The 21,026-nt window shown below is 42.0% G+C and overlaps 1 protein-coding gene and 2 long non-coding RNA genes across 7 annotated transcripts in view; 2 read left to right on the top strand and 1 right to left on the bottom strand.

Annotated features, from left to right (window-relative positions):
* LAMP1 (lysosomal associated membrane protein 1) overlaps positions 1-14,562 on the bottom strand; it is a 32,672-nt gene extending 18,110 nt beyond the window's left edge. The window contains exon 1 of one of the 2 annotated variants that reach the window (XM_038401926.2): positions 14,119-14,562. In XM_038401926.2, the coding sequence (XP_038257854.1) occupies positions 14,119-14,164 (46 nt within the window). In that variant the 5' untranslated portion in view covers positions 14,165-14,562. Of the gene's footprint in view, positions 1-12,217; positions 12,279-14,118 lie in introns of those variants that run through there. The other variant, XM_043506158.1, reaches the window with a different exon arrangement.
* Positions 357-9,804, top strand: LOC119855603. Of its 4 annotated transcripts, XR_006278307.1 has the most exons (4): positions 357-4,995; positions 5,522-6,014; positions 7,944-8,007; positions 9,603-9,804. It is a non-coding gene; the product is annotated as an uncharacterized LOC119855603 (long non-coding RNA). The 4 variants fall into 4 exon arrangements; XR_006278303.1 differs by having other exon boundaries at positions 5,522-8,007; XR_006278295.1 differs by lacking the exon at positions 9,603-9,804 and having other exon boundaries at positions 5,522-5,612; positions 5,850-8,634.
* Positions 14,493-19,778, top strand: LOC119855599. Its single transcript, XR_005292975.2, has 2 exons — positions 14,493-15,018; positions 16,873-19,778. It is a non-coding gene; the product is annotated as an uncharacterized LOC119855599 (long non-coding RNA).
* Positions 19,779-21,026: the final 1,248 nt, after the last annotated feature.

Genomic DNA, 21,026 nt, shown 5'->3' with positions numbered 1-21,026 from the left:
CACAGGGCTCACATTTTACTCCTGGGGGAATTCGAAACCAAAAAAATTTAAAAATTCTGTGCATGTTTAAAATTCTGCATATTTTTTCAAAACACTACCAAAATAATTGAAACTGGCATGATTACATAATTTCAAAACATCTGTCAGCAACCACGTCTAACAATATAGACAAAAAAATTCCCACAGGAGTAGAGCATTAAAGAAACCCGTTTCTCTGCCTCCTCCCCCTCAGAGGCCCGGGGGGGCGGGGGGAAGACAGACAGGACACACATACCTGTACCACCTACCCCCCAGCCCAGACACTTGTACCTCCTCCTACCCCAGAGCCCAGCCTCAGGGCCCACCACAGCCTAGACACTCACCCTACACCCTCCAGAGCCTAGACACCCACACCCCTTCCCCACCACAGCCCAACTGTGGGGATCACCCCCCAATGCCCCTTCCTCCTACAAAGCACTGCCACCAGGACTCCTACCTGCACCCCATATCCCCAAGAGCCCATCCACAGGGCCTCCCTCAGCCCAGTCACCCACACCTCCTAACCCCCAGGGATCCACAGGGAGAAAGAGCCTGATGCAGTGTCCTGGGTTTGTACTAAGTTTCATGCATGCTGCTTCCTTCCTTCCTTCAGGGCATGCGAGGAACTGCAGCTCCCAGGAACCCTCCAGCTGTGTTTTCTATTTGTGATCTGGGTCCAGCAGCCCCTAGTGGCGGCCAGCAGTTCTGTAGCCCTTTTCAGTGGGAGAGAAAAGAAAATTCTGCATCCACAATATTAATTTCTGTACCAATTTGGTATGCGCAGTGGCACAGAATTTCCCCAGGAGTAACATTTGCAACATTATCTCCCCAACATTGCAGATATTCTGAAATGGGAATGGAGGCAGCCCTTAACACTGAAGCCAGACGACCTATTAACTAGTCAACTGCTGATTGTAACAGAAACATCCAGCTAGTGGGCTTGTTCATAATTTTGGGGTGTGGCCAGATGTTTCTATGAAAGAAGTCAGAGTCAGGCATATGAATTCCAGCTTCAGAGTTTTAGTCACTTCTGACCCAGTCAACAAGGAATCCATTCCCTCCCCCAGTATCAAAAACTTCCTAGGTACCAAAAAGCTAAACTGCTTCCCCACTTTCCTAAATACCAAAAGAGCAAGCTATCCAAATCCAGCTTTCCCTAATAGCCATGATGCAGGTTTGTGCACCAGATTTTTTTTCCTTGTAGTTAAACATGGTAAAAAGATGGGGGCTGCTTCAAATAAGCTGACTAAACCAGGAATACTGGATTGTTTCCACACTTGAATTAAAAAGCTTCCATTAAAAAAAAAATTTGGAAACTGTCAGATATTTCAGTTTTCTACATTGGAGTGTTAAAAGAGAGCAAGGAGTCTTGCCATAGGATTTAGGTCCAGCCTGCCAGAGAGTACCCAGGATTTTATAATATTAAAAGCCAGATCCTTAGCTGTTAGAATTCAGTGCAGCTCTGCTGCTGGTTGAGAAGTGCCAATTTTTCCATAGGATTGTGTGCGCCTTTACAGGGAACTTTGGGGGAGAAACATTTTTCCTATGAAAGCCATAACCAGGGACTACTCGATTTTCATAAACTTTTTTTGGCTCCCAAAAACTAGGAGTTTTTTAAACAAACGAACATTCAGTTTTTCAATTAAATCAGGAAGATTTGACCAAATTGGAGGCTTTTCCATGAAAGTTTTAGTCAAAAAGCTGCATTTTTGGGGAAAAAGTTGACCAATTCTATGTGGCTCCATTGAACGCTATGAAACAACTCAGGTTTACATTAGCTGAGGATCCAGCATTATATTTAAATTATACCTCAGGATGCCCATCTGTAAAACAGGGATACTGGGGTTTGCCCATACTTGGAAAGTGCTTTGAGAGCTACAAATGAAAAGAGTGAAGAATTATGGGTTGACAATCTACAGTATATTTAGGTGCCACTGAGATGCATAGTCAGACTGCTGGAATTCTAGCCTTTAAACAAACATGATGCTATTAGAATTAAGATCAGGTGGCACAGGAACAGAAGCAGCCAGCAGTGGAAAGCAATGGGGTTTGATACGAGATTGCAGGGAGAGAGAAGGCTTGGCACACTGGAAAGATGTCATTCCAGGCCAAAGGAGAGCAATGTGAAGAGAGGCATGAATGTCAGAGTTGAAGATGAAGGAAGCAACAATGAAAGGAGACAGCCCCAAAAGATGAAAGTTCAGAACCAAAGAGTGGAAGATGAGACAAGAGTGGAACCTTAGCAAAGATAAGGAGTCTGATTTTTAAGCAAAGAGGAATGAGAGGCCAAAAGGGGGAGGCTTAACTGCTAAAAAGTGGCAAGAGGATTATTTTAGTTGCTAGGTGATGTCAAGGTAGGAGGAGAAAGTTACAGGAGAAGAGCAGTTTACTGTAGCCCCTGTAAGAGTTCATGCTATGCCATTAATCAGCATTTTAACCAGTGAGAACCCATGGGAAGTGTTAGGAAGTGACTAGATTTACTGAGAAGGAAAGAATAACTCCAGCATAACAAGACTGACAGAAGACAGTGGAGTTATTGATGAAGTGAGGAGGCAAGCTAGTTTAGGAGGGAAAGTACAGTTCAGCTTTTGTTGGGTTTAATTTAGGGAATTAACAGGACATCCAGAAGGCTATGCAAGCATAGACATGGGGAAGAAGTCTGAAGCAGGTTGAGGGTAGACAGTGTAGGCTCAAGACTATGGGAGCTGATTAGGTCATTGAAGGGGCACAGTGATGTACAAGATGATCAGTGACAGGAGAACACGAGAGGGGAGAGCAGAGAACATGCCAAAAAGGACAAGTCAGAAAGGAGGAGAGTTAGGAAAAAAACAGTCAAGAAACCAAAATAAGGCAGCCTCAAGTCCCTTGAGTCTGCAAGGAAGAAGCTGTTTGTGGAAACAGTTTCAGTACAGATTGTAACGGCTTCGAGCAGGAGACAGTCTCAGCCCATCTACAAGATGTAAGAGAATTTGTAAGCTGTCAGAATGCCAAAGGAGAGACCGTACATCCATACCCACATCAATGTATTGCAATGAGTCAGTGCTAGGAAGAAGTTCTATTATAGAACTGAGCCTTACTTAACGTATCTCATTAAGGAATACTATAAAATTACAGCACTGCTTGTGATTACTGTAGTACAGGCTAATTCAGCAGACCTTTATTTTTTCCTGTTTACTTTAAGCAATTTACTTCTGACTTTCAGTTTAATAGCTGACACCTCCAAATAAGACTGCTGCAATTTGTAACTAATAGAGCATTGGTTCCATAAAGTTGGTGGTTACTTTCAGGGTATACAATTAAATAGCCCTAGAGACTACTATTTAAAGAGTAATCTTATCACTATCACAGACAGTGAAGAGAGGCCAGTGATTTCCATGGGAAATATTTTTTATTGCACTGCTACTACTGTACAGAGCAAGGTGGATACAGCTTTGAGGCACGTAAAATGGATTCAAAGACATTGTAATTTTAAAGACTGATTTACCCCACAGCTGGATATATACAATACTCAAGAAATTGTAACAATGCAGGTAAACATGCAAGTGATAAATATGAATGATTTTCTGAAGGCCCAGTTGTGAATCTTTACCTGTTGACCAGTTGCCTATTGGAATAAAGCAGTACAAATTCTATTTCTACCTGAAGTCTTTGTTTCCATGTGTATGTTGAATCTTTTACTAAAGAAGCCTTTATTTCCAGAACTGCCTTTGTTATGCTAGGACTCAAAGTTAACACACTGGTGGAGTATTATGTTACAAGTTACCATTTCAGTTCCCTGTTAAATACAAAATAATCACGTGGAGACACAGGCCACCAGGCAATTCACTAGGAGAAACAATATTAGTTGTGCAACTTCTCACTGCTAAGTATCTTTCACTTGATGCTCAAATAGAATGTCAGGATTTCCCTTTTCTCCACCCTCAGAGAAAGCTTCAAATATTACAACCTTTTATAGATGCAAGTAACATAGGATTTACCCGTCCAGATTGGGTGCACTACATTCAATATCCTGCCTCTGACAGAGAGCAGGTTTTTTAAGCGAGAAAAAAAATAGTGTTTAGCGCTTACTGAAACTGAAATGTTTGTTGAAACATGTTTTCAGTTGTTACAGTGTATGCCAGAGGTAGTCAATTTTTTTTTGGTCACGGTCCAGACTCCAGACAGTCAAGGGTCGGACTCCGGAGAAAATAATAATAAGTAAATAAAAAGATTCCAGGGTCTTTTCAAAAGCATCTTGAGATCTGGATCATGCATCTGTTCCCAAAGAAAAGTGCCCAGATTGCTGCCTGCAGGAGTTAATGATTTACTCTGGTGCTGCAGTTTCATTATTAAGGGTTGTTCCATGATTCTAGAGTTCTGCCTGGTACACAGAGACCTCAAGCCAGCAGATTAGTTTTTAAGAGAGCTAGAGTTCATGTCATGTAGTTTTGTTTATCTTGAATTCACATAGTCTGTGCAGCTGGGGTTTCATGCTTTTTATGGGGGAGGAAGGGGATTAGCCACCAGAATCCACCTCAACTCAAAACTCACATTGTAATTGGTTTCACTACATTATGACAGTCTTGTTACAGGTGTCACTTAAGGTCTTTATGCTATGGAAAGAGGCACTATTTCAGAGTAGTGTAGCTAAACATTGCCAGAATACTATGACCTTGCAATGGTTCAGCATGCCATAGCCATAAGCCAAGTCTGTGTGCCAATGAAAGCACTGCCCACACAATACTTGCCACAACACAACCTGTGTAAGTTGGTGCCTGTCCTATAACTTCTGTACAGCTCTCTGGAGCTGGTGGAGAATTGGCAGTATGTTATTTGGATCTGTTAACATTTGCTTTCCACCATGCAAGAGCTGTGTATGGAGATACTATGGCTTGAGCATAGCAGGAAGTTGCCGCCACCTTCTGCCAGACAGACTGTGGGCCCTGGGCATATCGCCAAGTGGTGTGGTGCTTATTGGTAGAACAGTGCTCCAAGGAGGTAAGGAATTTGGTTTGATTTTTTGTCTGTCTTATTGTACTTCTGGTTGTGGGTTAGAGTCTGCAACCCAGTCACTTCAATGGTTGACTAGGGCCTGCAGTCTAGGACCCCATTTTACAGCTGAATTAACATTCCCTCCTACATCCAGACAGGGAAGTGGTCCAGACAAGAGTTGAGAGAAGAGCTCCCCCTAGAGGAATTAATTCCAGGTCCTCCAAATCCCTCCCCCCATAATAGCATCCCAGGGGCATATCCAGTACACACCCTTTGTTAGAGGATTGAGGAGAGAGGAGAGAGCTACGTGAGAGAACAGCAGTATCTGGATCATGGGACAAACAAACAAACAAACAGCAAGATTTATTTTAAGAAGGTGTTTAATGTGCATTTGTTAACTCTCCCGTTTCTCAGGAGATGAGAGCAGAACAGTTCCTGGTTAGGTTTGATGTTTTGTGACATGCAAGTTAGAATCAATACAAGCATATATGAAGTTATGAGTTTAACTCTCTCCACCTTTTTTTTTTCCCAGCTGGGGGGGAGGAGAAGAGGAAACACACGAAGGACAGCAGGAAACAACAACGGTAGAGCCACGTCAACTGCCTTCGGACTCAAAAAGAACAGTGAGTGGGAGGGAGAGACCAACTGCACTGGTGCAGCTGTAACACCTGTTCCAGTCCACACTGGTGTTACAGTGAATGCAGTGGGCCAATGCAGGTGCAAGCTTTGTTAAGACTTGCCCTGAGATGTAACAATGATACCCGGACCCTATTTGTGTTGCATTAGGACAGACAAGTATTTTGCAGTCATTGCAGTTGCCTGAAGCAGCAGCGGCAACATCTTTTTTCTCTCTGCTGTAGATGAGCCTAAAGAGTCAGAGCAAGTTTTAAAAAACCCCACTATGAAAGACTCCCCTTATTCCAGGAGGACAAGAGAATTCGCTGCAGCACCCAGCCTGGTCAGGCTTCCCTCCTGAGAAAGGATGAGTAACTGTGAAATCCTAAGTGGTGTACTGATGCTAATAGGTATTTGGTCTTCCAAACTCAATTTAAAGTGATACAGGATATATTAAATGTGAATAGAATATTGAATGTAGGGTTTTCTTTGCTATATTTGTCACAGTCATGTTAGATAAAGATGCCAATAATTAGCAGTCTATATTAGACTTCCACCATGAGTTAATTGATAGCCAGTTTGTAAAGGCTAGTGTAAATACTCTCCAAAAGTGTTTTACCCTAAGATAACCAAACTATTAGCCACAAGGTAAAAAAAGCAGAAAGGGCTACATCATACTCCATATAGAGCTAAAGAAATGTATTCTTGCCACAGAGGCAGGGCAGAATTCATGCGGAATAGCAACATGCAGTGCAAGTTTTACAAAGGATTCCATTTTTAATTTTGACTTGTGATTTTCAAGAATGTTAGTGTAATAAATGTTTCAGATCAGTTATGGGGGAATATTTATGTAGATGCTTAGCTCTCAAGTTCACTATAAAGACAAGGTCAAAGTCTGCTACAATGTTTACTCACTCAATGTTTCCAGCTTAAATAAAACAAGAAAAAGGCCATTTAGCAGCTGCCTGTGTGGTTTGACAAGCCATTGTGAAGTTACATCAAGTTTCATTTGGTATCAGAAACTTGAGTTTCGATTCAAGAGTTTACACCAGGATTCTCTCTCTAAAAGAGCAGAAAAATAATGAAAAATGTTTGTCCGGTTGATAGCCCACAATAACATTTTTTCTTTGGGATAGGGTGGGGGAATACCCTCAGACTCAGGGCTGATAGCGAACTCAACAGAAAAGTGTCCTCAGAAAAACAGATAACAGAAGAGGTGCAGACCAAACTGGTTCAGTGAACCATCTTCACATTCTAATCTAAACAAAACAATCTGGTGCATCTTCAGCCTTCGTACAGAAATTATGCATGCCTTCCCACACAATATATTTGCAGTTCACTTCCCATGTAAGTACTCTTTTTAAGATGGCTGTTTAGAAAAGGCCATCTGACCAAACTAGAAATGAACTGAATTTTAATACCCTTAATTATTTTTCTTTTACTTGATGAAAACGCAGATTGCTATGCCCAAGCCTGAATGCCAAAGATTGTCTGTTTCTTATGGATTACAGATTGTGGAATAAGAAAAGGAGGAGTCGAGTGAAGTGAGCTGTAGCTCACGAAAGCTTATGCTCAAATAAATTTGTTAGTCTCCAAGGTGCCACAAGTCCTCCTTTTCTTTTTGCGGACACAGACTAACATTACTCTGAAACAGATTGTGGAATGTTTCAGCTGCAAATGTGATATGTTCTAGGATCAAAGGGAAGGAGTGCTACTACACTTGTTACATTTTCATTAAAAGGTAGGCTGTCAGTACTACGTTATTCATTGCCAATGAACGGTATAAAAGCTGAGCAAAGGAGAAAAAAAAATAAAAATACAATCATCCTCAGCTTGTGATCCACACCACAACCAAGGCTATTTCAACTATAGACATGCCTCCAAGGTACTAAGCAAAAGCATAAAAAAATGCATGGTATAAAAATCATGTTTGGCACACTGAAGTCTCCTCAAAATGAATAAAAGAGTAGTTTGAAATACATGTACAAATCAGTATAAAGATGGTGCAATGAAGCATTCAGATAGGTTTTAAAAGTGGTACTAAGCTTTGTGGTCTTATGGTTGGCAGTGGACTCTTTTACATGCTTAAGCAGAATTGGTCACGACACCGATCTCTGAATCTACTGATCATTTAAAAATAATTATATGCGACCCGGTAGGAAAAAATACACATGACAGTAGTTAAAATTAAAATAGCTACTGGAAAAGTGTGCATCTTTAGTACCAGAAACAGCCATAATCCCATCAAAATCTGGGCATATAGTTTAGCTGAAAAAAAATGCTAGTTGCCTCTCTAGCAAGGTAACTTTTCTACAGTTTTATGCATTGTGTCTTTTCAGGGTACATCTATGCAGCATTTTTCAGCAAGCCTCCCAGCCCAGTGTGACATTGCATGGAATATAGGTGACCATTTATAATATTATTGCTATCAGTATTACAAAATTTCAATGAATCTTACAAGATATGCCATGTAAGGCATCAGTGGAAAAGTTATGATTGGCTAAATATGATATTCATAACTCACAATACATACATAAACCTGATTATGTGTGGTATATTTATATATCAAACTTATGCTGTGTTTCTGGGTGATGCTCCCAGACAGAGTCACATCAGCAGTATCTAGCCTGCTTAATAGCCGATGAAAGAATCAGGTGTATAATGAGCCCATTGAAAAAAGGCAGGGTTACACCTATGAGTCAGCAGGACAACATGTAGGGACATGTCTATAGACAGACTCCAAATGCTTTTCCATGCCCATGTGCTATGAGTTTGTGTTTGGGACAATGTATAAGGCAAATGGCAAGGATATAAAAAACAGGCAGCTGCAACTTCTCCATTGTGTGTTCTATCCTGCTTCTCACCTCTGGAGTAACTTCTCTACAAACTGAAGCTTTAACAAAGGACTGACAGACCCATCCATGTGGATGTGTTTCAAAGAGTCAGCAAACTCACTGGTGCTGCTAACAACTCTGATGTCATATGTATGTATTTGACTGCTTTGCAGGGTGGATAAAAATCAATGATTTATAAAAAAATGTAAATAGGTTTTTTCCCTCAAAGCATTTTTCTAAAAAATCCAATATAAAGAGTTTTAATTAAGATACATTATAGGTCAAAGATCTCTCATCATGGAACAGGGATTATAAATTCTAGTTCTATAGTATGAGAGAATATATTTATGCAATGTTTAAGAAAGAACTCATTTACAAAACCTAATGGTTCATGGATTAGGTACCCAATCTTATCGGATTCCAGGGGCTTATGTATAGATTTATGTTAACCTATCTACCCAATGGGACTCAGTGCTCCGTCTAGAAGATACCATCACAGGTGCTTGGTTTTGCAGTTCTCAAACTGTGGATTTGTGTCTTCAGATATCTAGTTAACATCAAAAATGTTTTTAAAATAAATAAATAGAGGTGAGAAATAACAGACCTCACCCTATTGTCCCTCTGCAAATTTGTGTACAGAGTCAATGCCTTATCTCTCTCTAAAAGTGCAAAGTTTCCAAAAGTTCAATGAACAGAAGGTTGTTGGGGTAGAACAGATCTAGACAAGGAGAAGAAATCTGGTGATAAATATGAGAAAGGAAGGACAGGCAGTAGAAACAAAAGTGAAACTGTTTGAGCAGCATATTCCAGAAGCCCCGAGGTCTGAGTGTAGCCTTTATTGATTTGAGATCTACCATACGATTCACTCACTAGAAGGGAAAACCTATAATGGCAGCAGGCCATAAAACAGACCCAGTTTGGAAATAAATACGATTCAAGAAATATATGTTTGCTGATGTTTTAAAGAAAGTCACACCAGTGAACTGTTGGAAGTCTCTTAAGCACTTGGATTCAGAGACTGTTGAAGTGATAATCTCACTCTTAACTGCAGTAGCTTCTTCTGCCGGTGTAGAAAGAATATTTTCTTCCTTTGGACTAATTCATTCCAAATTGGGAAATCGTGTGGGACCTGAAAAAGCAGGAAATCTTGCTTTTCTTTTCCAGATTATGAACAAACAGGAAAATGAAGGTGAAGACGACTAACTTAGCTGCAGAAACCAATATTAAGTTTTTCATGTTGATCTGGTTGACATAGTAGAGTTAATTTGTGTGTGTGTGTGGGTTAATATTTCATTATTTTAGTTAAAACAATTTTAACAAAAACAAACCTGATTTTAAAAAACCTGAATGTTTAATTAAATTCATATGCTTGCTTTGGTAAATTATATGTTTGCTGTTGAAGAAAAAAATCCAGAATACATAAGGTTGTTATTTTAGTTAAATAACAATTTAAAATGTCTGTCTGGTGATGTTCTCCTCCTCATACAGGATGGCAAGAAAATCCTCCAAATATTAAAATGATTAACCTGTTGAATTGGAGATATTTATGAAGTCATTGGGAGGTGAACTATCTGCTCCGATTACCTCTGATAAATGAAATAACCAAACAATCATTCATTTTCTGATATAGCTATAAAATTAATCTGAAAAGTTGTCAAAATAGATCACTTTAAAAATGTCTAGTGTGTACCTTCTAAAAATTAAACCTACATCTATCTGAGTTGTGAAGAATGTGTATTAAGGTTATAACAACCAACAAGAATGCACTTTTATGTAGAAATCCACGATTAAATAGAGTCTTCTTGACTAGTTATTTAAATCAAATCCACCCTGTTGTTTTGACCATTTAACAACTCTCTTCTCTTTGTTTTATAAGAAAACCTTTAGTTTCAGATACCAAAGGATTGGCTGGCAGCATATTTTGGGTAAGATCCAGACTAGTATTGATCTGGTAATGTGGATTGCCTTTTGGGGATAAGAAGAACATTTTGTACAACAAGTAGAGTTTTAAATAACTCTTCACCTTACTGGACATGTATTATGATGATGTGAAGGCCAAGACTATAACAGGGTTCAAAGAAGAAATAGATAAATTCATGGAGGATAGGTCCATCAGTGGCTATTAGCCAGGGTGGGAAGGGATGTGTCCCTAGCCTCTGTTTGCCAGAAGTTGGGAATGGGTGACAGGGGATGGATCACTTGATGATTCCCTGTTCTGTTTATTCCCTCTGGGGCACCTGGTATTGGCCACTGTTGGAAGACAGGATATTGAGCTAGATGGTGGACCTTTGGTCTGACCCCGTATGGCCAGTCTTTGCTCTTACTTGCTGATTGGGAAGCAGATAACTGGAATGCAATAAAGGGGGCTGTGTGATTTATTTTGCTTTGTTTCTTGATAACCAGTGTGGGGGCTCAGGAGCAGTTTGTGGCTGGTTGGTGACTAGCTACAGCGTTAACCACCAGTTTTGGCAGAATCTGCTCTCCTTTTAGCAGCGTGCCCGGACCTTGGCATTTTCATTGTGGGCTACCCGAGGCATCTCGGGTTGAGAGATCAGGCTAGCACTCTAAAACCAGCCACACAGACAGTACTTTCAAGTTGCATCTTGGGCTGGGGCTCAGGCTCTTAAGCCCAACCCTACCCCTAAGCTTCAGAGCAAGAGACATAGTGTAAAGCTCTAGAGTAAGCCCCATTAACACTGGTCTGTTGACCTGGGTTGGATGGCTTACTCCAACATGGCATGGAAACATGTCCTCAGCAGTTTATTTTCAGCTCCTAGCATTAGCATCCCAATCAAAACAGTTTTTTTTTTTTACCAAGTTAACTCACCAGCAGAGCATGTAGTGCTACTTGTAATCAATGCCATGCATCCCATGAAAATTTAATAAGGTCATCTGGTCAAAGGCCAAACCCTTAACTCCACAACTCAGATGCCTTTGAACAGAAATCTAGAAAGCACATCTCAGTTGGACGAGAAGGATTGCAGGATCCACTTAGCATCTGCACTTTATTACACCTTCAAGAGTTTTCACTGTGACAAGTACATTCTCCCAGAACTATGTTTCTTCAGAAGCCAGAAAAACTATAGAAGTCCACTCTGAATGGCTCATCAGGATTTGATATATTAGGGGACATTGTGAACTTATATACAGGATCTTTATCTCAAGAACAGCATGCTTCAACAAGCCATTAGCAACAGTACATTCACATACAAGTTCCCCGCAACTTAAGTTTTCAAAAAACCCTCAAAACTGCAAGATTCAAACATTGGTTTTCAAACACCAGAGTTCTACAGTGTTGGTTTCCAGCCCATCTGTACAGTTATGAACCCATGACAATAGCTTTCTAGCCTAACAAACTGGATACCATCAGATGAGGCCTGAATACAGATTTCTCATTAAGACTGACCTCACACTTGGTAAAGCAACCCCCATCCTTTCATGTATTTATACCTGCTCCTGTATTTTCACTCCATGCATTTGATGAAATGGGTTCTAACCCACAAAAGCTTATGCCCAAATAAATTTGTTAGTCTCTAAGGTGCCACAAGGACTCCTTGTTATTTTTGCTGATACAGACTAACACGGCTACCACTCTGAATCCCTGTATTGTCCCCCAGTATGACCAATGCACATTATAAAGAAAAACAAATAGATTAACGACATAGTTCTTACATCTATTGTGTCTGAAAAGTATTTACTGGCCTTTTAGTCTGGATTATGCACAACTCCTCTATTGTCCTTGCGAGTTAGTGCTTTCCAGCAAGTGACTGTTAGATTACCATGTTTAATCAGCACATCCAATGCAAGAACTGAGAGCCAATACATCACTGGCAAGGTTCAAAGTTGCACCTTGGACTGGAATTAGGTGAAAGGAGCACCTACAACATGCATCAGGAAAGCCAAAATTAGGCCACGTTGCCCTCACAAACCCTTTCCTTTCACTGCTTCCCCAAATCCAATAGAGGATCCTTTACTTAGTGATACTGATTTCAGTTTTACTCTCCCTGCAAGTTTTCCCTCCACATTTCAGCAGTAGCAACTACATTTGAGGGATGGAAGTTTAGTTCCATTCCCACTGCACCCTCCCCTGTTTTTGCTGAATGTATTCAGTAGGGAGCTAATGTTGTAATTTGAAATAGTCACATTAGACAACAAGCCCCTAAAATGAATGGGAAAGTTCACTACACCTGAGAGCTACTGTTTCATCTGTCTGCAGAATCAGCCAGATATCAATGCATTGGTGACACTCTGAATGTGTTACAAACACAACATTGACTAGATTTGTCCTATTTACACTGACCATTAAAGTTGTCAACACCATGTCATTTAACTTAATGGTTCACAGCCATATTCAGGCAGTAGAACTTTGTAGTGCAGTCAAGTTCCCTAGATATTTGATTTGAAGACAACTAAGGGCCAAATGACATAAAAGGCTGCAATCTGACTGTGTATGTCCAAAGAATTTCTCTCATGCAGGGGAGCTCTGGTGGGTATTGCTACATTGCTTCCAAGTTTGCGCCTCAGCCTCTCATTTCCTGGCCCAGGGAACACAAAGGAGATGGGTTTCAGAGTAGCAGCCGTGTTAGTCTGTATTTGCAAAAAGAAAAGGAGTACCCGTGGCACCTTAGAGACTAACAAATTTATTAGAGCATAAGCTTTCGTGAGCTTATGCTCTAATAAATTTGTTAGTCTCTAAGGTGCCACGGGTACTCCTTTTCTTTTTACAAAGGAGATGGTATCAGGAGTTCCACCTGGTATGCCTAGCCTCCAGGGACAGGGTCCATCGAGGACTCACCTCCCACTCCCCCTTAGGAAAGAAGCTTGCCCTTAAACTGTAAAAAGAAAAGGAGTACTTGTGGCACCTTAGAGACTAACAAATTTATTAGAGCATAAGCTTTCGTGAGCTACAGCATCCGATGAAGTGAGCTGTAGCTCACGAAAGCTTATGCTCTAATAAATTTGTTAGTCTCTAAGGTGCCACAAGTCCTCCTTTTCTTTTTGCGAATACAGACTAACACGGCTGCTACTCTGAAACCTTAAACTGTAGTGTACGTTTAGCTGGCAAATCCAAGACCACCACACAAGGCTGAGCATCTTTCCAAGAAACCTGAACCCGAACAAGTTTAAAGTTACAACAATGCATCCGATGAAGTGAGCTGTAGCTCACGAAAGCTTATGCTCTAATAAATTTGTTAGTCTCTAAGGTGCCACAAGTACTCCTTTTCTTTTAACATTAAAATAGAAAACAGCGGAGGGAAGCAAGATCAGAGCACGGGAGATTTTCAGTGCGGAGCAGGAAGAGCGCCCCGCATCCAGCCCACACTCCTCTGGCCGGACACCACAAGCCCCTCTCACATTACACGGGGCTGAAGGAAACGGGACGGGTTTGGACAAGGCGCTGACCCTCCCCCCCAAGCAGGCTGCGCCGCCCCCCCGCCGCTTGTCACAGCCCGGCCCCGCTCTGGGCAGCCGCTGGCGAGGACACAGCGCCGCGGCCAGACGCGCCCACCTGACACAGGCCGGCCCCAGGCCGCGGCCCCAGCGCGGGGCGGGCCCGGAGCCCCCGGCATAGGCAGCCAGGAAAGCCGGGGCAAGGCCGCGTCGGCGAACGGCGAGGCCCGAAGATCGGGGCCCCTCCCGGGACGGGCGAAGCGGCGCGGCCGGGCCCGACACCTCTTACCGAGCAGCACAGCGGCCAGGGGCAGCCCGCGGCCGATCCGAGCCATGAGGGAGCCGCGTAGGGCAGGAAGCGCAGGAGAGGCTCCGCTCAACAGCTACGGCTCCCCCCGAGCACGAGAGACGCCCTCCCCCTTTCCCAGCTTCGCCCGGTCATATGACTGCTGACGTACCCGCCCATGGCGTCACGTGATTCGGCCGCCAGAGGGAGGGGGCGGGGAGGCTATCGCGAGAGGATACGAGATGGCGGGGAAGAGGCCCCTCCTCCTCGGTCTTGGCCGGCTTCCCAGGCTGGTCAGGGACCACCGCGGAACCCACGTGGTACAACCCGCCCCCCCCCTCCCCCCTTCGGTGCCTCTGTGTCGTCCCGTGTTCCACCTCGCTCGGCCCCGCGCGGGCAGTGGACTCGGCGGCTCCGCTTGGCTCCGTCAGCGCAGCCGGCGGCGCCTGTTGGGCGCGAGGAAGGGACCAGCGTCCGCCCGCTGACGTCAGAGTCCCTGTGGGGGGGCGAACGGGGGCGGCCACCCCCGGGCCCAGGAGCCTGGGCCGCTGTGTAACGCTCCCGGGCTGGGGCGGGGGCCGGAGCCGGGGGCGGGCGCTGCTGACAGGGCGGGACCGACCCACCCAGCAAAACTCCGCCCGGGCCCGTGCAGCCCGTGCCGCGGCCGGACTAAAACCGCCGCGGGCTCCCAGCTCCGGTCGCAGGCGGCTGCTCGGGGCCGGGCCCCGTCGGAGTGAGGCCGGGGGCGCCCTCGGGCAGCAGTTAGGCTCCTGGGTGGAGTGAGACAGTTGAAACAACAGGGGCCCCGGCCGGGCTGGCCCGCGCTCGCGCGCGCGCGGCGAGGGTGCCACCGGGGGGGGGCTGGTTATAAATGGCTCGGAGCGGCGGGGAGCGAAGACGTCGGTAAGAAACCCCCGTGCGTGAGCCCGAGAGCGTTGGGGGAGGCGGGCTGGCTGCAGCGATGCAGCGGGAATTGCGAGCGAGGACGTGGGGCTCCTGTTTGGGGCCGGGGGAGTCGGGCGCTTAGCTACCGTCCTTGTAGCTCAACCAGAGTCTGTCCTAAGAGCAGTGGACGTCCACGCTGTCTCTTCTTCTTGGAAACGACCTGCAGGGTTCTGGTTATTGACTAACCCTAGGGCTCAGAAGGGGAACCTGGTATTTAACAAATGTATTAGAGCATACGTTTTCGTGAGCTACAGGCTCACTTCATCGGATTTGCATTCGATGAATGCAAATGAATGGATGTAAATGCATCCGATGAAGTGAGCCTGTAGCTCACGAAAGCTTATGCTCTAATAAATTTGTTAGTCTCTAAGGTGCCACAAGTCCTCCTTTTCTTTTTGCGAATACGGAGTAACACGGCTGCTACCCTGAAACCTGATATTTAACCTGACGTTAAAGCTGAAAGTATCTGCCACATCCTCAGCCAGAAAGCTCCCTTAAGAGGAGGTTCGCAGCAGCTCCCAAAACTCAGGAGAAAGCCAAGGTTTATTTTAAAAATTGATTTCACTTTATAAAAACACAACCACCCCAGATTGGAAGCTATAGAAAAAAATCACAATTTTTAACTGAGCCCCCCCTTAGTTCTGTCAGCCTTTCCTTTTCCCTTCTAGCTTTACATTTAAAGACACGATATTTATAGGCACAGGTGGCATATTAGAAATGTGAGCTACAGAGCATTCATATTATAGTTTGTTTCCTACATTGCCGATATCTCAATATTCCATCAACATAACCTTTGAACTTTCCATATCGTACCATAATTTAATTTTACATTATCAAGGTGTTTGGATATAGAGATACACTAACTCAGTGGTCCCCAACCCTTTTGCAGCCAATAGCACATTCATGCTTTCAGAAGGGTAGGGCGGGGACCAACACTTTTTCTAAGCTTATTTTGTAATTGTACATTAAATAGTACAAAAATCATATTTTATATTACATAATATGAATCTATGATAAAAAGGTAATTTTACATGGAAAAGGTATTAAATTATTCTGCAATTACTCTTTCGCCTTACCATGTGAATTTGCTCTTTGTTATCTACGTGTAAGAAAAATTTTACAAAATAGATATAAAACAGTTTTCATCTTATTTTTTAAAAAAGTAAAACATATTTGGACCAGCAGTTCAACGTTTATTATTCTTACTTTAACATAGATAGCCAGTAATGATTAAAAAATATTCTTTGTATTGCTTATTGAAATCCAGCTACAAGTAACAAACAAATATGAAAAAAAAAGTTAAATACAAGTTAATCATACATGCTCATCAGCATTTAATGGAAAATAGGTTTGTTTAATTCACTTGGTTTTTCTAATAAAGTCAGTGTGATTTTTGGTACAGCATTTCTACAGCCAATTTTTCGTAGTTAGGAGTATAGGATGATATTTCCATTCGTAAGCAATTGTCAAGATGGGCATCTGTATTTTGATTTTATGATGTCCATTGTTGAAAACAGAACTTTGCATAGATAAGTGGAACTGAAATAAGATTTTATTTTGTATGATACATTTTTTAAGGCAGGAAACTTTTTTCTGTCAACCAGATTCCAAAAGTTTTCATCAGTTGCGCAGTAACATTAGAGCATTATCATTTTGAAGGTCCAAAATCTCCAGTTCCACATCTTCTGTTCTTACTTGAATGAGACTTGCAATTGATGTAGCCATTTCTGTTACCTCCATTTGGCAAGTAAAAGAAAGGAAGAAAGGAAACTACAGGCTCAATGATGGTGAACTGTTGAAATCTCTTTTCAGATTGTTCCAGAAGTGTTTGAATATGGATTACAAATGGTGATGGATTAAAATCACTGTCATATACCATTTTCTTCATACTTGCGAAATGCAGAGACTTCGTCTTCATATGTGACATCCACAAGATCAGTTTTGCTTTGAATGATTTTACAGAACCTATCATTTGAGCCACATGTTTGTCTTTTCCCTAGAGCTCAAGATTTAAAATGTTCAATTTGTCAGTGATGTCAGCAAGAAAAGCCAAGTCCATTAACCAGCTGGAGTCTTCTAGTTGCTCGAAGTTCTGATTTGTGGACTACAGAAATTCTTTGATCCCTTCAATTAGGCTTAACGTACAAGAACTTTACCTTTTCTCAGCCATCATACTTGTGTGCAAGATCAGATCAGATTGTTTATCATCAATATCTTCGAACGGGGCCTTAAAAAGTCGGTGTTGCAAAGGTTTCGCTTGAATCGAGAGTTAATTATTTTAATAATGGCATTCATGACGAGTTGAAAAGAAAGATCTTTGATGCACAAAGCTTCTTGGTGGATAATGTAATGATAAGACAAAGTTCAAAAAGGATTCATTCTTCTTGCAGAGTGTAATGAATCCATTGGCGCTGCCCATCATTGCTGGTGGCCCATCAGTGGTGACAGCTTGTGTAGTGGCATACTAATTGATGTTGCATATGATTTGAATAAATTATAGATGTGTTCACCCTTTGTTCACCCTTTCATAGGCAATACTTTTAGTAACTCTTCTTTTATGGTGAAGTCACTAAATACCATCCTCACCATAACTGCCAACTGCGCTGTATCCAATATATCTGTCGACTCATCGAACTGCAGTGAAAACCAGTCACATATTTCCAAGTCATCCTTTTGCTGAGTTTTCATGTCGCTTGAAATTACATGTATCCTCCTGTTTGATAACTGCAAGTCTTGTATTGCCGACAAAATCTCACGCTTGTTACGAAATCCTTGAAACAGGCTAGCAACACCAGTCAAAAATGCTTCCTTCAACAATTCAATATCTTGAAAGGGTTTTTTCTTCTTTGCAAGCAGAGCAATTTGCAATTTTAAAGAAAGCAATAGTAGCACTTTTAGACTTTACCACTTGTCTAGTGAAAACAGATTGCTGGGCAGATAGGTTTGATTAGAGTTGATTAATTCTCTTCTCTCTCAACTCAGATTTAAGTGGATGGCTAATGTCAAAAGAGCCATGATTAGTTTGGAAATGGCATTTGACATTAAGTTTTTTCAGCACTGCAACACTACCACTGCACAATAAGCAAACATTTCCCTTTATTTTCAATAAAACAATAGAATTCTTCCCACTCTGTGTGGAAATAATTTGTACGTTGTCCTTTAGTTGAACAACTCATTTTGGGGCAAAATGTTCAAAAAATAATAAATTGCAAAGCACAAGAAAACAGAAGTATCAGTGCAGCGGAAGAATACTCACATACAGGGCCAGCTCCAGATATCAGCAGAGCAAGCACGTGCCTGGGGCAGCACATGCGACAGGGCGGCAGAGTCCAAGCGGGGTGTGGTTTTGTTTTTTTGTTTGGTTTTTTTTTTTTTGCGGGGGCAGTTCTGGGCAGCATGGAGAGAAGCTGCGGCCCCACACCTGCCGGGGACAGAGAACACGGGTGACTGCAGCCTGCAGCCCCAGAGTTCTCTGTCCCCGGCAGACACAGGGCCGCGGCTTCTCTCCCCTGCTAGGCACTAGGTGGGCGCACATAAATGCCCTGGCAGGCACGAGGGGGCATTTATATGGGGACCACTGTAGTAACTCTTTGTATGACCTATGGAATCTTTGTATGCAGTGTTGTTATAGCCATGTTGGTCCCAGGATATTAGAGAGAAGTTGGGTGAGGTAACACATTTTATTGGACCAACCTTAGTGAAAGCTCAAAAACTTGTCTCTGTCACCTACAGGTGTTGGTTCAATAAAAGAGATTACCTCCCCCACCTGGAACTATGGGAAATGCCTCAGTCTGCTTTTGCCAAATCAGAAATTGTTAAAAGATAGCCCTAAGGAAGGTCAAGTCTACACAATCACTCTATGATTAAAAGGTATTGAAAGTTTCAATAGACACTGAAGATGACCATATAATGGATAGATATGCTTCATAGTTCTAGGTTAAGGGATCCTAGTTGAGGCTGTTTGTGTGAAGTTAACTGCACTTTTACATACTTTAAAAAAAAAAAAAGTGGAGAAGGTGTTGTAAAATAGAATCATAGTTCAGGATTTATAGATTTTTCTAAAATGCATGTGTTTTGAAAAAACTAGAAAATTCTATTAAGACTTCTTTTCTAACCCAGTGCAAAAAAGCAGCAAAATAGTGTTAGCCAGTGCATTTAGATTATGTTTACATACACCACATGAATAGCTATTTATTATATAAATACCATATACATGTGTGTGTTGGGTAATTATGCTAAGTTGTACACTGCTTATTTTTGCTCATTTATGCTTCAGCATATATCCCATGATGCCCTGCCCTTAAGCACTTGGCTTAAGCAAATACAAAAACTGTCAAAAGCTAGATGTACGAGCGTTATGAAACAAAGGTACAATGTAGTACAAGGAAATAATGAAAGATTTATGAATGCTTTGTATTAGGGAGTATCTTCATGCCCCTTAACATTTGGTATTTAATATTCAAACGAAAGATGGGAAAGTACAAGGAGGCACCAAAGACAAAGCTGGCTTGTTAAACTTTAAGTACTCTGATACTTGTAAACAGCCATGCTATAAAAGATGGCCAGTTTAAGGGAGCATTTAGGAAGCACATTCTCTGTATAAGACAAACTGAACACACTGCGAGACTTCAGTTCCTGGGCAGGATTGGTGATGTATTAACTTTTTCATGTACCGTAGTGTGTTATCTTTAGATAATAAATTTGGCTGAGTTTGGTTATGTAGTCTCTTGAATATTCTTAATATCAAACTGCAAGTATAATCAATTAATTGGCTATACCTTTTAGTCCATAAAAATGTGTTGTCATAAAGATGGTTAGATGCTATAGTGGAAAAGAAGATATGGAGCACAGGACATTCAATCACATTGTAATATGATTGTTTCGCCTGCCCAGCTTGGTTAAAGGATATCCTCTCTTTCATGCTTTAGAACTATTTATCTTACCACTGAAATTGTTTCTAGTAAGTTTCATGGTGCAGAGAATGGAGGGTCAGCTCTACTGCCTGACTCTTCATCAGGAAGGTAAATCACTTGGTTACTCTTCTCATCATGGGTGCCCCCACTAAGTTAATCAATCCTGGGAGAGAAACCTTTATGTCGTGAGCTACTTTTCTGTAGTCTTACTTGGGGCCTATTAGATAACCTCTTCCTAGTACACAAAAAAATAGTTACACCTTTTTCCACCCCTCCCTCACAAAAAAAAGGCACAGCAACCCCACAAAACCAAACCCCCCAAAAGTCTCCCCCTCCCAAAAAACGCAGAGGGTATTTAACTGTCCTCAAGAGGCACCTTATGCTAAGAGATAGTTACAAAACAGGAATGAAACTAGGAAGCAGAGTCAGAGGGGAATCCTCTGTGTTTTAAATCTTTTTATTTATATAACTGTAAAGTTACCTTCCATCCTGATTTTGCAGGTGTGATTCTTTTTTTTTTTTTTAATAAATAAAATTATTCTTTTAAGAACCTGCTTGATTTTCAGTGTCCTAAAAACCAAAGGGTTTGATCTGTGCTCAGATTGTAACCAATTGGTTAGTATATTGTTTTCAAGCCTCCCCAGGAAAGGGGGTGAAGGGGTTTGGGGGATATTTTGGGGGAATAGGGACTCCAGGTGACCCTTTCCTGAATTTGTGTGTGAATCACTTGGTGGTGGCAGCAATACCATCCAAGGACAAGGAAAAGAATTTGTGCCTTGGGGAAGTTTTTAACCTAAAACTGGTAAAATATAAGCTATATATAAAATATAAGCTTTCATGCGGGTCCCCACATCTATACCACAGAATTCACCAGTTTTTTTAAACAAGCATCTAAGGAACACTTTCAGTAGTGTCTGAATATGAATCAGCAGCAGAGGAATTGGGGCTTGAGTGGCAATTACCGTTTGTGCTAATTTAGGGACAATTTAGATAATAAGTTGGCTTTAAATTTACATGATATACTACTGCCATATCAGGGGTGAATAAAAAATG

The sequence above is a fragment of the Dermochelys coriacea genome, chromosome 1, assembly GCF_009764565.3.
Source record: "Dermochelys coriacea isolate rDerCor1 chromosome 1, rDerCor1.pri.v4, whole genome shotgun sequence".
Classification (NCBI taxonomy): domain Eukaryota; kingdom Metazoa; phylum Chordata; order Testudines; family Dermochelyidae; genus Dermochelys; species Dermochelys coriacea.
This window is presented reverse-complemented; position numbering and strand designations above follow the sequence as displayed.